This window comes from Mesoplodon bidens (assembly GCF_964165515.1).
Source record: "Mesoplodon bidens genome assembly, chromosome: 4".
In the NCBI taxonomy this organism is placed as follows: domain Eukaryota; kingdom Metazoa; phylum Chordata; class Mammalia; order Artiodactyla; family Ziphiidae; genus Mesoplodon; species Mesoplodon bidens.
The window spans coordinates 137837416-137859854 of record NC_138160.1 but is presented as its reverse complement, the minus strand read 5'-3'; the positions used below and the strand labels follow the sequence as shown (position 1 = coordinate 137859854).

Below are 22439 nucleotides of genomic sequence, written 5' to 3'. Positions count from 1 at the left end.
AGTACTGGCACAAAAAGAGACACATAGATTAATGGAACAGAATAGAAAGCTCAGAAATTAACCCATGCACCTATGGTCAATTAATCTACGACAAAGGAGGCAAAAATATACAATGGGGAAAAAGAGAGTCTCTTCAATATGCGGTGTTGGGAAAACTGGACAGCTACATGTAAAAAAATAAAATTAGAACATTTTTTCAAACTGTATTTAAAAAAAAAACTCAAAATAGATTAAAGACCTGAAAATGTAAGACCAGAAACCATAAAACTCCTAGAAGAAAACATAGGCAGTACACTCTATGACATAAGTCTTAGCAATATTTTGGGGGATCTGTCTTCTCAGGCAAGGGAAACAAAAGCAAAAATAAACAAATGGGACGAAATTAAACTTAAAAACTTTTGTACAGTGACGGAAACCATAGACAAAACAAAAAGACAACCTTCTGAATGTGAGATAATATTTGCAAATGATATGTCCAATAATGGGTTAATATCCAATATATACAAAAAGCTCATACAACTCTGTATCAAAGAAACAAACAACCCAATCAAAAAATGGGCAGGGCTTCCCTGGTGGCGCAGTGGTTGAGAGTCCACCTGCCGATGCAGGGGACACGGGTTTGTGCCCCGGTCCGGGAGGATCCCACATGCTGCGGAGCAGCTGGGCCCGTGACCCATGGCTGCTGAGCCTGTGCGTCCAGAGCCTGTGCTCCGCAACGGGAGAGGCCACAACAGTGAGAGGCCTGCGTACCGCAAAAAAAAAAAAAAAAAAAAAAAAGTCTACAAATAATAAATGCTGGAGAGGGTGTGGAGGAAAAGGAATCCTCCTACAATGTTGGTGGAAATGTAAATTTGTACAGCCACTATGGAGAACGGTATGGAGGTTCCTTTAAAAAGCTAAAAATAGAGCTAGCTTATGATCCAGCTATCCCACTCCTGGGCATATATCTGGAGAAACCATAATTCGAAAAGACACATGCACCCCAACGTTCATTGTAGCACTATTTACAATAGCCCGGACAAGGAAGCAACCTAAATGTCCATCGACAGATGAATGGATAAAGAAGATATGGTAGGTTGTTTCCTTGCAGCCGCGAGCTTTGGAGGCCGGGAGCGGTGGAACTCGGGTGGGCTGAGATCTGTGCTGGGAAGGGCACCGGACTTGTATCAGAGCAGCACTTAGGAGACACGGTGCAGTCGAACAGAGCCATCATGGGGACGACAGCCCCAGGGCCCATTCACTTGCTGGAGCTCTGTGACCAGAAGCTCATGGAGCTTGTCTACAACGTGGACAATAAGGACATAGTGTGGCTGGAGGAGATCGAGGAGGAGGCCGAGCGCACGTTCACCAGAGAATTCAGCAAAGAGCCCGAGCTGATGCCCAAAACACCTTCTCAGAAGAACCGACGGAAAAAGAGATGGATTTCTTATGTTCAGGATGAAAAGAGAGACCCCATCCGGAGAAGGTTGTCCCACAGAAAGACGCGGAGCAGCCGTCAGAGCTCCCGGCACCTCCGTAACAAGGACAAGCTGGCCACAGTGGTGGGGAAGAACGGCTCCGTCCTGCGGCGGGTGACCCGTGCTGCGGCCGCAGCTGCAGCGACCTCCGCGGCAGCCGCCCCTTCGCCCACCCCTGAGTCTCCCACGGTGCTGACCAAGAAGCCCAAGGAGAGCCTGGCCCAGTGCCAGTTGGTACCCATGGTGGAGACTGGCATCAGCAAGCGCCGGAGCGCTGAGCAGCACCTCAGCCAGCTCCAGTCTGCCCAGGCTCCGTCCCCCACCCCGTCTCCGGCCACGGCTTCGGCCTCCCAGATCACCTTGACCTCGGAGGACTCAACACCCCAGAAGACAGAGGCCGGGAGACTGGAGTCTGTCCCCGTGAGCTCCCTGATAACTACACCCCAGGACCCCAAGGGCCGAGGGGGCGGGGCAGAAAGGTCCGCCTCCAAGCGCAGAATTGCCGCGACCTCCCCAGGCCCGCAGGACTTGCCCAGCTCTCCGGCCTCCCCGTGGCGGGAGCGGGTGCTGGCTCCCATCCTGCCGGATAACTTCTCCACGCCCACGGGGCCGCGGGTCGGTGCGGCGCAGCCTGATCGCCCCGTCCTCCCCGGGTCCCCAGGTCTCGCTGGCTCAGAATTACTCCCTGGTTTCCAAAGAGAAGAGCACCGTCCGAAGATCAAGCAGAAGGATTGCCAGGAAGGCCACCAAAAAGCCGGCCGCCTCCGCCCGCATCATCTGCCACAGTTACCTGGAGAGGCTCCTGCATGTCGAGGTGCCCCAGAAAGCGAGCCCCAAGGCGGAGGAGCCCAGCAAGGAAGCTGAGCCGGAGGAGACGGCCGAGCCGGAGGTCCCCAAGAGCAATGGCAGTGCCTTGCGGCTCCGCAGTGCCACCAAGATCTCCATTAGCATGCCCGGCTCGCAGCCTGCAGCTGGCGGCCGGGGAACGCCCTCTGAAGGGCGGCAGGAGGCCGAGACTGACCAAGCAGATGGCCCCAAGGAGCCGCCTCCGAGTGTCAGGAGGAAGCGCAGCTACAAGCAGGCAGTGAGTGAGCTGGACGAGGAGCAGCAGCTGGAGGATGAGGAGCTGCAGCCCCCCAGCAGCAAGACCCCTTCCCCGCCCTGTCCCGCCAGCAAGGTGGTGCGGGCCCTCCGGCCCCTCCTGTAGACCGTGCAGAGGAACGAGCTGCTCACGACCCCAACCTCGACCCCCAACAGCAGCATCATGAAATCCTTCATTAAAGCGCAACGCTCCCCTGCGCGTGGACCCCAAGGAGGAGCGGCAGAGCCTGGAGAACCTGCGGCGTTAGGAGGAGGCCGAGCAGCTCCGCGGGCAGAAGGTGGAGGAGGACAAGCGGCGGCGGCTGGAGAGGTGAAGCTGAAGCGTGAGGAGCGGCTCCCTAAGGCGCTGCAGGCCCCGGGAACGGGTGGAGCGGATGAAGCAGGAGAAGAAGGAGCAGATGGAGCGGAAGTTTGCTCAAATCAACGAGAAGACGGAGAAGGCCAAGGAGGAGCGTCTGGCCGAGGAGAAGGCCAAGAAGATGGAGGAGGAGGAGGCGCGGAGGCTCAGGTGGCTACAGCAGGAGGAGGAGGGGAGGCGCCCCCAGGAGTTGCTGCAGAAGAGGAAGGAGGAGGAGCGGGAGCGGCGGCGGGGGCGGGAGCGGCGGCGGGGGCGGGAGCGGCGGCGCGGGCGGGAGCGGCTCCAGGCCCAGAGGGAGCTGCAGGAGAGGGTGGAGGCTCTGCGGCTCCAGAAGGAGCGGCTGCAGAGGGAGTTGGAGGAGAAGAAGAAAAAGGAAGAACAGCAGCGCCTGGCTGAGCAGCGGCTGCAGCAGGAGCAGGAGAAAAGCCAAGGAGGCCGCGGTGGCCAGCAAAAGCCTGAACGTGACCGTGGACGTGCAGTCTCCAGCTTGGACCTCGCATCAAATGACTCCACAGGGCAACCCTCCGCCCCCCACCAAGATCAGCCCAGATAACTACGGGATGGATCTGAACAGCGATGACTCCCCCGATGACGAGGCCCATCCCCGGAAGCCCATCCCCAACTGGGCCAGAGGCACCCAGCTTAGCCATCATCCAGCAGTACTACCACCCCCGGAACCTCCTGCAGCTCTTCGGAACCATTCTCCCACTGGACTTGGAGGACATCTTCAAGAAGAGCAAGCCCCGCTACCATAAGCGCACCAGCTCTGCCGTGTGGAACGCGCCGCCCCTGCAGGGCACCAGGGTCCCTGGCAGCCTGGCCTACAGCCTGAAGAAGCACTGAGCCAGGCCCTTGGGCCTGCTCGGCAGTCTCAGCCTTCATCTGTGTCTATATGTCTGTGTCTCTGGTGCCATCCTGCCTGGTATCCTGTCGCTGAGGGTTCGGTCAAGTGTATATAAACGTCCTCTGTGTGCTACAGGGGGAAGGCGGCTCGGGCCTGTTGGGAGGCTGAGCTTGTTGGGTGTTCGGGGAAGACCCAGGCCCAGCCTTGCCAGGTCTGCTGACAGCACTCTGTAAATAGATTGTTAGAGTTCAGCTGAATTTTAGCCTCTAGTGTTTGAGAGCTAGAGTAATAAAGTCTATTCCTTCAGGCCTGCTGTGAGTATCATGAAGACTGGGCTTCTCTGCAGAAAGCCCTGGACCCTGGCCCCCGTCTCGGGCCGCTGGATGGGCTAGAGGAATAGGAACTGCTTATTCTCCTGGGGTGTGTGTCAAGGTCACCTGAGTCCCACCCCCAGAGATGCTGATGGAGTGGGTGATTCTGATGCCAGCCCTGGACAACCCTGAGAAACACTTCAGTTACTTTTATGTTGGGGCAGGTGACAATACTTCCTGTTTTGCTGGGGAGCGCCCTGCCGGTAAAGGGGGCCTCATTCGGTGGTAAGACCTGGAGTTGAGGTCAGGAGAATTGGGCTCTTGACACAGCTCTGCAACTTAAGAGAGGCCCTGAGCCCCTCCACGCCTCAGGCTCCACCCACCCTTGCTGCACGGATGGTGAAAGGACTTAAGAACGTGGACGTGCTGCTGAAGCAGGAGATCTGGGTTAGGAAGGGAACATCTCTTGAAACTCCCTCAGGACCAGTACGTGCAAGTAGTTGAGATGTTTCTCCAACAAATCCAGGCAGCTGCTAATTTAATGCTTAGTGTTCATGGAAGCTGGCCCTGCCCCATCACTGCCAACCATGTTCTAAACGTGCCACAGCTTCATCATCTCCTACTCCAGCCCCTGGAATGGGGGTTGGTGAATTTGGGCCTATGGGCCAAATCAAGTCGCAGTCCATTTTTGTAAAGTTTCATTGGAACCCACCCAGTAGAAATGAATTCCTGTTGTCTCCAACTACTCTGCTGAGGGCAGAGTTAAGTAGTTACAACAGAGGACTTATAGTTCGCAAAGCTGAGAATATTTACTATGAACCTTTATAGAAAATGTTTGCTGACCCTGCTTTAGGACAAAATCAAGGCTGAAAATAAGAGAGCTTTTGGGCTTCCCTGGTGGCGCAGTGGTTAAGAATCCGCCTGCCTGCCGATGCAGGGTATACGGGTTCGAGCCCTGGTCCGGGAAGATCCCACATGCCGCGGAGCAACTAAGCCCATGCGCCACTACTGAGCCTGCGCTCTAGAGCCCGCGAGCCACAACTACTGAGCCCACGTGCCACAACTACTGAAGCCCGTGTGCCTAGAGCCCGTGCTCCGCAACAAGAGAAACCACTGCAATGAGAAGCCCGCGCACCGCAACGAAGAGTAGCCCCTGCTTGCCACAACTAGAGAAAGCCCGCACACAGCAACGAAGACCCAACACAGCCAAAAATAAATAAATAAAATAAATAAATTTATTAAAAAAAATAAGAGAGCTTTTTAAAATGAGTAAAGAGTGAATGCACACAACCGGCTGAAATCTAGAAGATTCCACCAGCAAAGAAAATCATTTTACAGTTCATTCAAATATGGTGCGAATTAAAATTTGTTCCATATGTTCTCTGATGAGAAACTGTTGTGTTGAGTCAACTGGTGAGTGTGTCTTTGCCTGAAACCACAATGTCAATGTCAAAATATTACCTCTTATAAAAACATATTTATATAGTGTGTATTTTTATAGTGTGTTTGAGAAAAAAATTGTTATTCAGCAAAAAGGTATTTACAGGTTGTGCTGCATCTTCACTAGTACTTGATATTGTCAGTGCTTCTTATTTTAGCCATTCTAATAGACACGTAGTGAATTCTCATCGTGGTTTTAATTTGCATTTCCTTAATAGCTGGTGATGGTGAACATCTGCTCATGTGCTTACTTGCCATCTGTGTATCTCCTTTGGCAAAGTGTTTGTTCTTTTTCTTTTTTTCATTCCTTTTTTATTGGGCCATGATTCCCTCTTTCTTCATGTGCCTTGTGATTTTTTTTTTTTTTTGCCATGTCACATGGCATGTGAGATTTTAGTTCCCCAACCAGGGGACCAGGTATCAAACCTGTGCCTCCTGCAGTGGAAGCACAGAGTCTTAACCAGTGGACCACCAGGGAAGTCCCTCATTTGTTCATTTTTAAATTGAGTCGTTAGTTTTCTTACTGTTGTGTTTAGAATCTCTATGTATTATGGATACAAATCTGTTGTCAGATACGTACTTTGCAGTATTTTCTCCTAGTCTGCAACTTGTCTTTTCATTCACTTAACCGTATTTTTCACAGAGCAAACATTTTAATTTTGATGAAATCCAATTTATCAACTTTTTTTCCTTTTATGGATTGTACTTTTTTTGGCTTCATGTCTAAGAAATCTTTGTCTAGCCCCAGTTCTCAAAGATTTTCTCCTATATTTTCTTCTAAATATTTTATAGATTTATATGTTACATTTAGGCTTATGATCTGTTTCGAGTTAATTTTTTTTAAAATGTGAGGTTTATGTTTTTTGTTTTGGGGAGCATATAGATGGATGTCCAGTTGTTCTAGAGCCATTTGTTTAAAAGACTATTCTTTTTCACTGAATTTCTTTTGTATCTTTGTCAAGAGTCAATCAGCCATATTTGTATGGGTCTATTTCCAGACTTTGTATTCTCTTTCATTGATCTATGGGTCTCTCCTTTTTACCAATACCACATGGCCAAGATTACTGTAGCTTGTATAAGTCTTAAAAATCTGGTAGTGAGGCTTCCCTGGTGGCGCAGTGGTTGAGGGTCCGCCTGCTGATGCAGGGGACACGGGTTCGTGCCCCGGTCCGGGAGGATCCCACGTGCCACGGAGCGGCTGGGCCCGTGAGCCATGGCCGCTGAGCCTGCACGTCCAGAGCCTGTGCTCTGCAGCGGGAGAGGCCACAACAGTGAGACGCCCGCGTACCGCCAAAAAAAAAAAAAAAATCTGGTAGTGTGATTTCTCCAACTTTATTCTTTTCAAAATTATTTTGGCTTTTCTATCAATTTTGCCTTTCTGTATAAATTTTAGAATCTGCTTATCTATACAAAAACACTGCTGGGATTTTGATTGAAATTAGCATTAAATCTATATAAGTTTGGGGAGAATTCGCATGTTATGATAGTGAGTCTACTAATCCATAAACATGATATATCTCTTAATTTATTTACATCTTTGGTTTCTTTTATCAGCATTCTGTAGTTTCAGCATGCAGATCCTATATAAGTTTTGTTAGATTTATAGCTAAGTATTTATTTTCTTGGAGCTGTTATAAATGGTATTGTCCTTCTAAAAAAAAAAAAAGAGGGCTTCCCTGGTGGCGCAGTGGTTGGGAGTCTGCCTGCCAATGCAGGGAACACGGGTTCGAGCCCTGGTCTGGGAGGATCCCACATGCCGGGAGCGGCTGGCCCCATGAGCCACAATTACTGAGCCTGCGCGTCTGGAGCCTGTGCTCCGCAACGAGAGAAGCCGCGATAGTGAGAGACCCGCGCACCGCAATGAGGAGTGGCCCCCACTTGCCGCAACTAGAGAAAGCCCTCGCACAGAAACGAAGACCCAACACAGCCATAAATAAATAAATAATTTTAAAAAAGAAAAGAAAAGATATGGTATATATATACAATGGAATATTACTCAGCCATAAAAAGAATGAAATAATGCCATTTGCAGCAACATGGATGGACCTAGAGATTATCATACTAAGTGAAGTTGTGGTATTGTTTATATGTGGAATCAAATAAATGAACTTATGTACAAAACAGAAATAGACTCACAGACACAGAAAACAAAGTTATGGCTACCAAAGGGGAAAGGCAGAGAAGAATAAATTAGGAGGTTGGTATTAACACATATACACTACTATATGTAAAATAGATAACCAACAAGGACCTACTGTATAGCACAAGGAACTATACTCAATATTTTGTAATAACCTATAAGGGAAAAGAATCTGAAAAATAATATATATGTATATAGATATATGTGTGTATATAACTGAATCACTTTGCTGTACACCTGAAACTAACACGACATTGTAAATCAACTATACCTCAAATTTTTTTTAATTAAAAAAAGGAATCTGGGGCTTCCCTGGTGGCACAGTGGTTGAGAGTCCGCCTGCTGATGCAGGGGACACGGGTTCGTGCCCCAGTCCGGGAAGATCCCACATGCCGCGGAGCAGCTGGGCCTGTGAGCCATGGCTGCTGAGCCTGCGCATCCGGAGCCTGTGCTCCGTGGCGGGAGAGGCCACAACAGTGAGAGGCCCGCGTACCGCAAAAAAAGAAAAAAAAAAGAAAAGAAAAAAGGAATCTGAGGGCTTCCCTGGTGGCGCAGTGGTTGAGAGTCCGCCTGCCGATGCAGGGGACACGGGTTCGTGCCCTGGTCCAGGAAGATCCCACATGCCGCGGAGCGTCTGGGCCCGTGAGCCATGGCCGCTGAGCCTGCGTGTCCGGAGCCTGTGCTCCGCAACGGGAGAGGCCACAGCAGTGAGCAGCCCACGTAACGCAAAAAAAAAAAAAAAAAAAAAAAAAGGAATCTGAGAGATCAAAGTGAAAAAAAAATGGGCAGAATACCTGAATAGACATTTTTCCAAAGAAGACATACAGATGGCCAACAGGCATACGAAAAGATGCTCAACATACTAACCATCAGGAAATAGCAAATCAAAAGCACAATGAGATATCACTTAATACCTGTCAGAGCAGCTATCATCAAAAGACCAAAAATAGCAAGCGTTGGCAGGATGTGGAGAAAAGAGAACCCTAATACACTGTTGGAGGTTATGTAAATTAACACAGCCACTACGGAAAACAGTGTAGAGGTTCCTCAAGAAACTAAAAATCCAGCTATTCCATCACGGGTATATATCTGAAGAAAACAAAAGGCATAATTCAAAAGGATACATGCACTCCAATGTTCATAGCAGCATTATTTACAATTGCCAAGATTTGGAAGCAACCTAAGTGTCCATCAATGGTTGAGTGAATAAAGAAGATGTGATATATATATATATATATAGTTATCTATCTATCTATCTATCTATATATACACACACATATAATTATATATCTAGTTATACATATAATTATATACCTTGTTATAGACATAGGTATAGATAGATATAAAATGGAATATTACTCAGCCATAAAAAGAATGACATTTTGCCAGTTGTAACAACATGGATGGATCTGGAGAGTTTTATGCTGAGTGAAGTAAGTCAGAGAAAGACAAATAGTACATGTTTTCACATATCTGTGGAATCTAAAAACAAACAAATGAATGTAATAAAACAGAAACAGACTCACAAATACAGAGAATAAACTAGTGGTTACCAGTAGGAAAAGGGGTAGAGGGAGAGGCAATATGGGGTAGGGGATTAAGAGGTACAAAATACAAGGTATAAAATAAATAAGATACAATATAATATGTTGCACGGAGACTATAGCCAATATTTTATAACAACTTCAAGTGGAGTATAATCTACATAAATATCAAATAACTATATTGTACACCTAAAACTAGCATAATACTGTAAATCGACTATACTTCAATTAAAAAAAAAAGTATTCCCTGTCTATGTGACTTTGCCGAACATCGGAGTAGACCAGGAAGGAAGGTGTTTTGAAAAACAAGAATGGGGGTCGGAGACCTGTCTAGGTGGAGCTTGTCTATTTCCACACGTTTGTAGCTCAAAGAACTCTGTGTGGCCTGGGGCAGGGCAGTTGTCTGGTACCCACTGAAAACTGGGTCTGACATTGTGAGCAGTGGCAGAGGTCAGGTATTTAAGAAGGCTTCCCACCTGCTAGTGGAGGTAAGATGAGAGCAGGTCCAGGTCAGCTTAAATGGAGAGCACTGAGAGAGATGCATCTCCTCTAGATGTCACATCATGGATCGCCATGTGCCAAACAAGCAGAGGGTTTGAGACTGTTTCACGTTCCATAGTATGAGGCTCTGGAGCCCCTTGAGAAAGAGCTGTGTGACATAAGGCAAAGTGAGGCAGCAAGACAAGACTGTTGGCCAAAAAAGCTGAGAGTGACCCGGTCCCATCTCTTCATTGCATGTCAGCCCACTCTACATTGATGCTTCCAGTGTTTGGAATGTTCAAAAGCTCATTACCTCCTTCACTCCTCTCCCCACACTCTTACCACAAAGCCAGAACTATTTTCCTTGAATTTTTCCTGATAGAAGGGGTATGACAATCAACCTTGAAAATGTTTAATTACTTTATTCATTCACTGTGTCTTTAAAATCACTTCAGTTCCTGTCTAGCGTGGAATGGAGGCAGACAACAAGGTAATTCAGTGTGAGCTCACTGCGATGGCTATTTGGAACTCCTGAAGCAACAGGCAGAATGCTACTTCCAGGGAAAGTGTGACTTCCTGTGGGGAGGGAGGGAGGGAAGAATAGGAAAGGAGAGAAGGAGAATATTCTTTTTATAAATCTTATAGAGGCCTTGTTGTATAAATGTGAATACGTGAATTTGCTCATTTTCAGTAAGGCAGAAGTTGATAGAAAAAAGAACAAACGTGAAGTGAATTTACACCAGAGGCCCTAGAAAGTGGGAAGTATAAAGAAGACAAGATGTGGTTGGAGAAAAGGGGATAGGGAAGATGAATCAAAGGAAGGGAAAAAAAAGAATCTAGGAAAAAACAGTCAGTTCAGTTTGGGGAGAGAGGTGTTGGAACCACATGTGTGTGCCGTGTAACCGGATGTAGAACTGCCTGGGTGTGGATTGGGGCTGGATGTCCATCTCTTTTGTACAATAAAAGGGAGAAACAGAACAAGGAATGGTAGGTCAGACTAGCTGTTTCAGGTGAGGCCTCGCCCAAGACTTTGATGAAATCCCCAGGTAGGTGGCTATGGGGCTCAGGTCTGCAGTTTCAGAAACTCAGGTTTCTTGATTTATTCATAAATCTGAGGAACCAATGCAACCAAAATCCCCAGGAGACTATGTAAATGAAAATTCCACTCCCTGACAATTCACACTACTGTCAGCAGAGGGCGCCCCTGCCCAATGAAGACCAAATGCAAATTAAAAACTTGCTTCAAGGCAGTTAATCTGGACAGTAGGGTTATGGATGAACTTTGTTTTCTTTTTATTTTTCTACATCTTACAAGAGTTATACAATGCAAATATACACTACTTATGAGATCAGCAAAATTATGTGAAAATAAGATTTATTCTGCAATTTTCTGTCAAATGGTATAGAAAGTTATATATATTTGCCATATTACAAAATATTAATTGTCATATCATCTCAATGGAAGTGATATGAGTCTTCTTGGTACTAGTCTTTCAACTTCTCTATGGGCTTGAAAATTTTCATAATAAAAACTTGGGGAATATTTTGAATATAAATTTGAAAAAAAAAAAACCTTGGGGAGGAAATAAAAGATATTCACATCTATTAATTCAAGGACCACTTCTACCTAAAAAATAGAGCCAGCCTCCTAGATAGCAATATCCTCACCCCTAGGAATTGATGAGTAAATGTTTAAAAATTCTTATTCTCAAAATATTTGTTTAAACATTCCCTTTTGGTTACATAAAATCTTACATTTCAGTGACAGAACATAGTACCTAAGGCCACCAGGTACCACTGTCCCTTAACAAACTACCCCAAAACTTGGCATCATAAAACAACTGTTTTATTTTGCTCCCTATTTGTGGGTCATAAATTCAGGAAGTGTTTGGCTGGGCAGTTGTCACTTGGGGTGTCCCATGCAGTTTCAGGTAGATGTCAGCAGGGCAGCAGACGTCCAAGGACCCGCACCCACCCACCCCGCCCCGGGCTGGATATGCAATGTGGCTGACTCACAGGTCTGTGGCCTCTCCAGCAATGCAGTCTCAGGGTCATTGGACTTCTTACAAGGCAGCTCCACACAGCTCAAGGCTCAGAATTTGTGCAGTCCAGCAAACGAGGCAGAACCCAGCTCCCCTTTTATGACCTGGGGCCTCACTCCTGCCCACTGCATGGTTTCGTGTAGGCCAAAGTGGCTAGTACAACCATGGTAAGAGAAGTTTTAACTGAACACGTGGCTGCCTCTCCATTTCCCTGTCTCCCCCGCAAATGGGGGGACTAGACCAAGTTCTGGTGACTGGGAGATGAGGGAAGGAGATATGCACAAATTCTAGGTTTCATTCTAAAAAGAAAGGCTTGCCCTCCCCTTCTCTTTTCTTCCTATCTGACTGGAGCCAGGGCACCATCTTTGACTGGGTGCTGGGAACCATGTGTTGAAGATGGTAGGACAAAGAAACGGAAGACTGAGTTCTTGGTGGGTGTGAATCTGCTATAGCAGCCTCAAAATACCACCCACCTGGACTTCTGAGTCAATGAGAAATAAAACATCTTATTTAGGCCCCCATCGTGTTGCGTTTCTGTGTTTTGGCTACCAGACTCGATACCCTATAAGGTAAAAGTCTGCTGCTTTTAATACAAGTGCATCTCCTGGAAGGAACACACAGATCCCTGTGAAACAGAGCAGGACCCCGTGGGGCCTTTCTGGGGACAGATCTCCACCACCCCCACTCTTGTTGTGAAAAAGCTTTAGTTTTCTAGGCCTTCCCTGAGTTCCAAAGAGCAAATTTAATCAGAGAAGTGAGAAAATGCAGAAGCACTGGAAAGCAGTCAAGCAAGATTCTGTGCCTCAAGACAGGAGATGTGGTGTCTGTCCCCATACCAGCAAGGGCCCTGACCTCTGCTCGTAGGTGGAGGGTGTGTGGGAGAACAGACAGAGATTCAAGGCCCCGACTGGGCTGTAGGCAAACCCCTGATCTCTAAGGAAATCCTTTCAGGTAGCCTGAAGTCCCAAGTGTTTGTTAAAGATATTTAAGGAAGAGGGTAAATGATTAAAATTATGGTGAAGGTGAATATTTGACATGGTTATATGTAAATGTTTAACTTACATAAAGCTAAATAAATATTTATGTAAATTTATGGCTTTTATAGATGATTTACCTATTTATCTACATATAGGAGAAAGATGCCTGATAGGAGTAAACAGAGACGGGACTGGGGGTGGGGTATGTACGTGTGAATGTTTTATTATCTGCTTTCTGATTTCTGAAATGAATGTATTTCGCTTTTGTAACAAGAAAAAAGGAAATGATAACTTTCACTTTAAAAGGTTGTTGTATCGACAATCTAAACTCAGCACACGCGCCCCCAAGCTCCCCTTCCCCCCACCCCACCTCCACCAGTCCCAATCCCCATCCTCAACTCCGCCATCAGCCCTACACCTGGCCCCCTACCACGCCCCCAGGTGCGACCCCCAGCCCTGGTCCGGTTTTGAACAAACCCCAGGGGATCAACCCAAGGCTCAGGGGGACCCTGGCCAGAGACTCTATCCAACACAACTGTCCACACCAGGATGACTCAGCCCACAAATAAAATCCCACCTGAATGACCCAGATAAGAGAAGAGGACCTAGGCCGAGAGACTTGTGCAGTGGAGGGAAGGCAGAAACAGCAGTGGTTGGAGAGAATGGCAGGAAGTGGAGGAGGAAGGGCTTTGGGTCCCTGGCAGAGGCTAAAGGGCCAGGGCCAAGGTGCAGGAGTGGTGGGATGGCCCAAGCCGTTTCTGGGCCCACAAACACACCAGGTCCCTGTGAGGCCTCCTGTGGGCAGCTGAGACGCCGACAAACCCTCCGCCCACGGGAACTTGCAACCTGCAAGCACCTGGCCAGTCGGTCACCAACGTTTCAGTGAGGGCCTGAGGTAGGAGGTAGATGGGCCCCTGGGCTGGACAGCTGGTATTTGTCAAGTGGAGTAAAATTGGAGCTTTTTTCCCCTAGAAACTCCAAGGCCAAAGTTAATGGCAGGAGCTGAGCTCTGCTGGAGTAAAGAGATAAGAGGACCACTCCTGAGGCCAAGGAGACCTCCCTGACTACACATGCGCAGAAAGGCTCCTAGGGGGTCAAAAAGGAGGGGGTGCCGCCCCACAATAGGTGATGCCAAAACTCCCACAGGCCTCCATGCTGGAATCCATCTTGGCAAAATGTTGTGCACGCATATGGGGAGGGTCCTAGGGCAGGTCAGGTGTGAGAAAAGAAACAAGATAATTGGACAAAGGTAAACAAAGACCGGGAAAAACTGCCCTATATAAATGATTTAACTGCCTTTTTACTGTGCTCCTTCCCACCAGGGAGGACACCTACACCCTTCCTCTCCTGGTGTATATTTCTGCCTTGCTTCTGTCTTAAATAAATCAACAGTTTCTCTGTGTACTCTCCCACATTATGCTCTATCTCTGATAATAAACTTTGTACCTGTTCTTTTACAGTTTTTGCCTCATTGAGAAATTCATTTTTCAAATGGGGCAAGAGCCAGGGGAACTTTGCTTTTAGTCTCTAGCCCCTGGTGGTCTAGCAGTTAGGATTCCTGGTTTTTCACCCAGGTTACCCAGGTTCAATTCCTGGGCAGGGGACTAAGACCCTGCTTTAAGCCACCACTCACTGCCCTCTCCCGAGATCGGGCCCACCTGGCCAGGGAGCTGTGTTGAGCTGGGTGAGCTCTTTGGTATTATCTTTAATCTCCAAAGTCAAGGTTAGCACAATTCCTGAAGGATTTAATGATACCATGTTTTTCCATTTGGTATGTCCGCTTGCTTTGTTATCCACAGGAGGATCATGCTCTATGAGGGTTGGCAGCCATGCACATATGCATCACACCTGAGGATGCCTTGGCATAGTGAATGTGGCCTCTCTGGGGACCCGCATCAAAAGGAAGAGAAACAGGACACAGAGACTCCTGAAAGTGCTCCTCACTTGAGGACAAACCTGAGAAACCAGCCTGAATCTTCTGAGGGTCTCCTCCTCTACAATCTCCCTGGGAGGGCTGCCCTCCCACCCCACCTGCTGTTTGGCCTGGGAGCCCAGGCCCACCCACCAACCTGGAGCCTGTGGGAGGGGAGACCAGAGTACAAGGAAGGGAGAGCAGACGGCCTTGGAGGAAAGGATGTAAAGGAGACAAAGGGAAGGGTCCTGATTTAAGTAGTGATTAACAAGGGTTCCATTCAAATCCTGGTTCCACCCCAACCAGGTGTGTGGCCTCGGGCAAAGGACCCTCTCTGTGCCCTGTTTGCTTCTCACCTGTAAAACGGAGCAGTACTTAACTACCCATGATCTCTTTGAGGATTAAAGGAGTTCATTTTAATTTGTGGAGCGCTCAGAACAATGCACTTGGTAAGCAACTGTTAATTTAGTGCTAAGAACATGGATTCTGGCAGCCAAAGCACACATGGCCCAATTGTGTCCAGACGGAGAGCCTTGCAAATGGCGGATAATGATCATCTCTCTACCCCCAAACAGGGTTTAAACATCCAGCTAAAAGCACGTGGGAAGACAAAACTAGCTCTACAACAATCTGAAAGGTTAATATGAATGTCTGACCCTGGCTCCCTTAGCCCAGAAGGGAGGCCAGAGTTGCTCCCTCAGTGACCTGGTGACACCCCCTTCTCCACAACTCATCCATCTGGTGGGAAGCTCGAGGATGGTTTCTGTCAACAAAGTCACCTAGCCCAGGGTTTTCAAATCCACTGATGAAATCAAGTTGGTAGGTCACAAGCAGCATTAAAAAAAAAAAAAAAGTGGAAAATAGAAACTCGCAGGATAGTTTCAGGCAAAGTTTGCCATCTATGTGTGGGTGTCTTGGGTGGCAGTGTAAAAGGCATCCTCACACTGTTAGTGCTACTGCCAGTGTTGATCCAGTTGTCAGCTCTGCGTCCTGGAAGGTGCTGGAGGATGCCTAGCGAATGCTGCCTGGGCCAGCGGAGGGCATCCCACCCAAGGTGCCCGTTTCAGGAGGGACTGCCAGCATTCTCTCTCAGACCAGGGCTCGAGGGCCCCACAGCCCACCTCTAGAGAAGATGAGCACGGGGGGAGTGGAGCCTTGGGCCCTCTCCACCTCCAAGCCTGGCCTTTCTTTCCCGCCTAGGCCCCTCCTTAGCTCTCCTCTGCCTTTTCTCCTATCTTCCCGTCATCTGCTTTCCTTCCTCCAACTGACCTACTTCCTCTCGCCTGTGCAGCCCCCTCCTTTAGTCCTCATTCTCTTCCTTGCTTCCTCCACCTTTCTCCTCCCTTTTCCACCCCCAACTCCTTTACCAGGACACACAAACACACACAGTTTTTCAGACAATTCAGGCTTTATTTTTTAAAATAATTCTGTAGCTTCAACTTTCTTCCATGAACTGAGGTCAGGCAAGAAAAACACACACGTTGCTCTCCAACCCGCCATCTGCGTCCTAACCTGTGCACACGGGAAGGGGATGCTTGGGGGAGGAGGGAAGGAGGCTGGGCTGAATGGTCTTGGCTGCTGTACCTCACACTGAGAGGGCCTCCGGAAGCCACGGACCGGGCTAGCGTGAACCGTCCCAGAGCGAAGGGGAAAGGACTGGTTTTCAGAAAGGACGGGATGGGGGCAGTCTGTTTCTTGGAGGAAGGATGAGGGAGGGGCGCCCCAGCACCCAAGGCTTTTCCCCCCACCCCAGCGGGTGAGCTGAGGAGAGGTTCTGCTTTTCCCCTTCACCGTTTCATCTTAGGATCACGACCTGCTAGGCTGCAGGGAAAGAAGAGCTGAGAGGCAGTCAGGGATAAAGGAGAGGGGGAAGAAGAGAAATACAGGCAGGAGGGAGTAAACCCTGACAACCTAACAGCTCTGCCCAGACCCTGATGACGATGAGACCCCTTTGGTTAGTCTCATTTTGGCCACAAATACATCTCCTTCTCACATAATCCAGCCCCCCACCTTGCTCCAGTTGGGGGAAGGTGGAGATGGTGGGGGACAGGTACAGGAGGAGGGCTCATACTCTGGTTAGGATAGCCAGGACAGGGAAAAGAGGCCTGATCAAGAGAACTAAAGTTGCCAACCTCTCCACAGATGTCCTAGGAGAAAACCTGGAACGTGGATTTTGTGGCCCCCAACAAGCCCAAGTCTCTCTCTACCACACAGTGGTTTCCTGCTTAATAACTCCCCCAACATACCCCAGAAAGATTCCCGATTTGACCCCCTTGAGAACGGGAGAATAACCCTCACCTTATCATCTGTGCACTTGAATGCCACTCAAAAAAAGAAGAAGAAAAAAAAAACAAGATAAATGGACCCAAGAGAGAAACACAGAGAGGATGATGCAGCCCAGGGACTGCGGTCCCATCTTAGGCCATGATATGGCCAGGAGGGGCCCCAGGAGGGACAGGCAGGTGCTGCTAATTCCAGCTAGGATCATAGCCGTCCCAGGTCTGGGGTGGGGCCAGGTGGACACGGCGGCCCCGGAACAGGAAGCTGACGATGCCCTGGTAACCGGCCCTGGGGACACCAGACTTGAGGTCATCCATGACTCCCAGGGCCTTGGCGAAGGCTTTGAAGCTGTCCCTGCTCGTGTACTGCACCCGCACCTCCCCCAGCTCACTCCGCTCACTGGTCCTCACTTTCTCCACCTGCAGCAGGGGAGCACCGTAGACACGTGCAAGGAAATCCCTGTCGTAGGCCTCCTGTCGCAGGTAGGACAGATCCAGCTGGGTGAAGGGCACGAAGTGCTGGTTCAGCTTGATAAACTTGAGGTGCTGGTCAAAGAACTGCCCATGGCTCACACCTTTGCGGCCAAAGGTCATCGTTCTGGAGATTTCAGGCCGCACACAGGCCCGGCCCTGCCGCTGCTCTGGCCGGCGCATCCAGTCGTCCCAGAAGGCCTTGGGCCACTTGGGCTCCAGCTCAGCCCAGAGCTCGGCCAACAGCAGCCAGCCCAGGCCAGGGAAAAAGTCTGTGCGGTAGAGCAGCTCAGGCTTGCCTGAGTCCACCATCTGCTCCTTGCCGTTGTCATTCCAGGCAGACACACACCAGAGGGAGGGGTCGGCCCTCAGCAGCGGGTACGTGGCCTGGAAGTACTCGAAGAAGTCTGGAGCCACCTCCAGATCATCCTCCACCACCACAGCCGCTGGGAACTTAAACTTGTGAAAGACCTGGCCCAGCGCCCAGTGGTAGTGCCGAGCAATCTTGTAGTAGCCCTGGAACTTTCGGTGGTCGGGTGGCACTGCGATGTTGCTCAGGTCAGGCTGCCGGATGTGCGTGATGGCGCTGCCGTAGGAGGCGATGACCTGGGCTGTCTCCTCATGCCCACAGTCCTGGCTGACGATGACGGGGAAGTGCTCGGCCGAAGGCCGATAATGCAGCAGCTTGTCCAGGCAGCGCCGGACAGTGCTGCGGTCACAGGCGATGACCAGGATGGGGATCACAGCTGGCGGAGAGGTCACAGGCACGCGCGGAAGGACAGGTGGGGCCACGGTGGGCACCCTCCACCGCTGGCTCCACCTAGCATGATGCTCCCTGATCTGCTGCAACAGCCCCCGCTGCCGCTCCAACTCGACCTCAGCGTCCTGGGCCAGGCGGATCACCTCACGGGTGAGGCTGGCGGGGTCGTCATCGAGAGCACTGTCTGAGGGCAGCCTGCTAGGTGCCGGGCGCGTCCAAAAGAAGAGGAGCAACAGGGCGTTCCAGGCCACAAAGAGGATGGCGCCCCACAGCACAAGCCCTGCAGACTGCTTCTTCAGCATCCTGGCCCCCACGGGGGAGGCGGGCAAGGGTGGGGCTCAAGGCTGCCCTTGGCTTGCCTGGCTCACACTCCCACAGTTCTAGGGATGTTTCCTCTGGGCTCCAGGATTAGGAAGCAGCCATGCACCTGAGGAGAGGAGAAAAACAACCATCATCACAAGGCATGGGACTGCCCTGGAGTGGAAGAATGGGGCACAGAAACAGATGAAAAAGTGCAGGACAAGGAAGGCCAGGAGGCTAACTCCAAAGCTGTCTTAAAAGATAGCTGCCTGGTCTTCCCTGGTGGCGCAGTGGTTGAGAGTCCGCCTGCTGATGCAGGGGACACGGGTTCGAGCCCTGGTCTGGGAGGATCACACATGCCACGGAGCAACTAGGCCCGTGAGCCACAGCTGCTGAGCCTGCGCGTCTGGAGCCTGAGCTCCGCAACAAGAGAGGCCGCGATAGTGAGAGGCCCGCGCACCGCGATGAAGAGTGGCCCCCGCTCGCCGCAACTAGAGAAAGCCCTCGCACAGAAACGAAGACCCAACACAGCAAAAATAAATTAATTAATTAATAAACTCCTACTCCCAACATCTTCTTAAAAAAAAAAAAAGATAGCTGCCTGTTCCCTAATCTGGAGGGTCAATCTGTGTGGAAGAATAGGATTAGGAGAGCATGTTCCTGCACTACAAAATGAGCTCATGAGTCCTCTGAAAAGCAACGTGGTTTTTTTGGGGGTGGAGGGGTGTAGAGAGTGATGTTGGTGGAAGAGAGGAAGCAAAGGAATCCCACTTCCCCCTTCCCTACCTGACAGATTTTGTTTACCATCTTCTGTCCAGAGCTTAGGAGAGGTGGGGGTTAGACCATCAGCCTCCCATGCCTCAAATCAAACTGCCCAAAGATTACTGATTTTAAAACTCTAATATCACACCTCAGGGCTAAAGCCAGCACCTAACCTAATAAGGAAGCACCAGAGGCATTCTCACAAAGGTCAGGAGCAAAGCCAAGCCACCCCAGATCTACACGACTATTTAACATTCTGCTGGAGGGATCAGCCAATGCAACTGGACTGCAGAACACAATTATAGGCAGAAGAAGTGGGAAAGAAGCAAAAGTATCTCAATGTACTGATGCTATGAGAATATGCCTGGAAAACTCTAAGAGAATCAATGATAAATCCAACCTAAACAATCAAAGAATTGAGCAAGGTAGTGGTATATAAAAATTAACATGCAAAAATCAATAGCCTTCATATCCACAAATAATAATTCATTTAAAAAACAACAAATGAGAAAACCCTATTTATAATAGCCATGAAAATGATAAAAACTATTTAGGAATTAACAAGAAATATTCAAAACCCTACATGAACCTATAATTCCCAAAAAGACACAAAATAAGACTTAAATATCCCTTGTTCTTGGTTAGGACATCTCAGCATCACCAAAAGTCTCAATAAAAATATTTTTTTATAGAGCTAGACAAAAGTTCGTAACAGAACATCTAGGAAAATGATGAAAACCAACGAGCAGTGAAGAGGGACTAGCCCTAACAGATATTAACATACTAAACATTACAAAGCCTCTATAATTAAAAGTATGTGGTGTTGGTATGTAAACAAACAGATCATCCAAAGGAATAGAATTTAAACTCCAGAAATACACCCAACTACACGCAGAAATCTAGTGTATGATAAAGGGGATATTTAGAATTACTGGCACAAAAAATGGTCTTATTAATAGTGTTACAACAATTATATAGCTACTTGGGGAAAAAAAATAAGATCCGTACACAAGAATAAATTCCAAGTGGACTAGACATCTAAGTAGAAAAATAAAACCATACAAGTGCTAAAAGAAAATATATGTCAATTCCTCTATAACCTTAGTATAGGGAAAGGCTTTCTAAGTGTGACTTAAAATGCAGATGCAGTAATAAATAAAACACTTTTTGCATGGCTAAAAACACCATAAGCCAAGTCAAAAGACAAATAACAAACTGGGAGAGAATATTTGCAACATACATCACAAATAATAAACCAATACCCTAACAGACAAAGAACTTCTTAAAAACTGAGGGGAAAAAAGGCCAAAACTCTCGTCTATAAGACTAGGGCAACTCACACACAAAAATATTCAAATGGTCCTTAGACATATGAAAAGGTATTTAATTTTACTCATGATAAGAAAAATTCTAATTAAAACTATACTAAGATAACATTTCTCCACCCATCAGACTGGCAAAAATTCAAACACTTGTCCTATTCTCGTAACAGAGTCAGTTGAAGAACAGAAGTTCTTGATTTTGATGATGTCCAATGATCAGGGTTTTTTCTTTTATGAATCATGCTTTTGGCGTTGTATCTAAGAAACCTTTGCCAAAGTCACAAAGATTTTCCCCTATGTTTTCTTTTTTTTTTTTTTTTTTTTTTTTTTTGCGTTACATGGGCCTCTCACTGTTGTGGCCTCTCCCGTTGCGGAGCACAGGCTCCGGACGCACAGGCTCAACAGCCATGGCTCACGGGCCCAGCTGCTCCGCGGCATGTGGGATCTTCCCAGACCGGGGCACGAACCCGTGTCCCCTGCATCGGCAGGCGGACTCTCAACCACTGCGCCACCAGGGAAGCCCCTGTTTTCTTTTTTAGGTTTTATAGTTTAAGGTTTTACATTTAGGTTCACGATTTATTTTGAGTTAATTTGTGTACATGGTGTGAGATATGGAACTAATGTCGTTTTATATTTTAAGGTTTTACATTTAGGTTCACGATTTATTTTGAGTTAATTTGTGTACATGGTGTGAGATATGGAACTAATGTCCTTTTATAGCAGTTTGGCAGCTAGTCAAAATGCTAAACAGAGAGTTACCATATGACCCAGCAAGTCCACTCCTACATACAGACCCAAGAGAAATGAAAACATATGTCCATACAAAAACCTATATGGAGTGTTTATAGCAGCTTTATTCATAATTGCCAAAAAGTGGAAACAACTCAAATGCCCATCAACATGGGAATATGGATAAACAAATTGTGGTTTTCCCCGTGGAATGGAATAATATTCAGCAATTAAAAAGGAATGTACTACTGATACACATGAGACACGGACGAATCTCAAAATAATTATTCAAGATGTAAAAGAGTACATGCACATCAGTGGCTGCCTGGGGATGGGGCCAGTGAGAACATCAGGGGAGGTATTACAAAGGGACACTAGGAAACTTTGTGGGATCATAGTTTCATGGGTATATACATATGTACAAACTTATGAAAATGTACATTTTAACTATGTAAAGTTTACTGTATATCATTTATACCTCAATAAAACTTTTTAAAAAAGATATTATTGGGTCAAATGACAAAATTAGAATATAGACAGTAGATCAAAGTATCAGTGTTGACTGAATGATAACCATAATGTGGTTATATAAAAGAATATCCCAATTCTTAGGTAGTACACGCTGAAGTAATGAGGGGTAGAGGGCCATGGTAGATGCAACTTCTCAAATGGTTCAGAACAAAAATATCATGTATGTATACGAAGAGCAAATGGAGCAAAATGTTAATAGATGGATCTGAGCAATGGGAATATGAGTATTCTTATACCATTTTTATTCTTGCAACTTTTTCATAGTTTGAAGTTATTGTCAAATAAAATTTCTTAAAATCAAATATAGGGACATAGCCCACAGCTCTGACTCGATTCATCCAATATGGCCCCAGCTGGGCACATCAGTAAGAAGAACTGGGACACAGTCCATTTTTCCTGAACTCCTCAATCACGCCATGACATGCATCACACACCTGCTCTCTGCCAGGCTCTGGGAAGGGACTGGGACACACATCTAACAAGAAAAAGGCATGGTCCTGCCAACCCCCTCACTCTACCAGACCTCATTACTGAAAGGATCTACCATACCCTCCCATTCCAGGACAGCTGCCATTCCTGACCATGCAACTCTCTCCCTGGCATTCCTGCCTCTGGTCTCAACACTTCATATCCCAAAGCTTCAGGTCTGCACTCTCTTGTGCTGACTGCTCTGCCAGTT

The 22439-nt window shown here is 47.8% G+C and overlaps 1 protein-coding gene and 1 pseudogene across 9 annotated transcripts in view; one reads left to right on the top strand and one right to left on the bottom strand.

Moving 5' to 3' along the window:
- Positions 1-1099: 1099 nt before the first annotated feature.
- LOC308615325 (inner centromere protein-like) lies at positions 1100-3759 on the top strand (annotated as a pseudogene). Its single transcript has one exon. The product of its transcript is annotated as an inner centromere protein-like (transcript).
- A 12236-nt stretch (positions 3760-15995) lies between these two features.
- The window catches only part of MGAT1 (alpha-1,3-mannosyl-glycoprotein 2-beta-N-acetylglucosaminyltransferase), a 76676-nt gene continuing 70232 nt past the window's right edge, over positions 15996-22439 (bottom strand). For all 8 annotated transcript variants that reach the window (XM_081230686.1, XM_081230689.1, XM_081230688.1 and 5 more), the window contains one exon: positions 15996-18543. In XM_081230686.1, coding sequence (XP_081086812.1) covers positions 17075-18418 — 1344 coding nt within the window. In that variant the 5' untranslated portion in view covers positions 18419-18543 and the 3' untranslated portion in view covers positions 15996-17074. The remainder of the gene's footprint in view (positions 18544-22439) is intronic.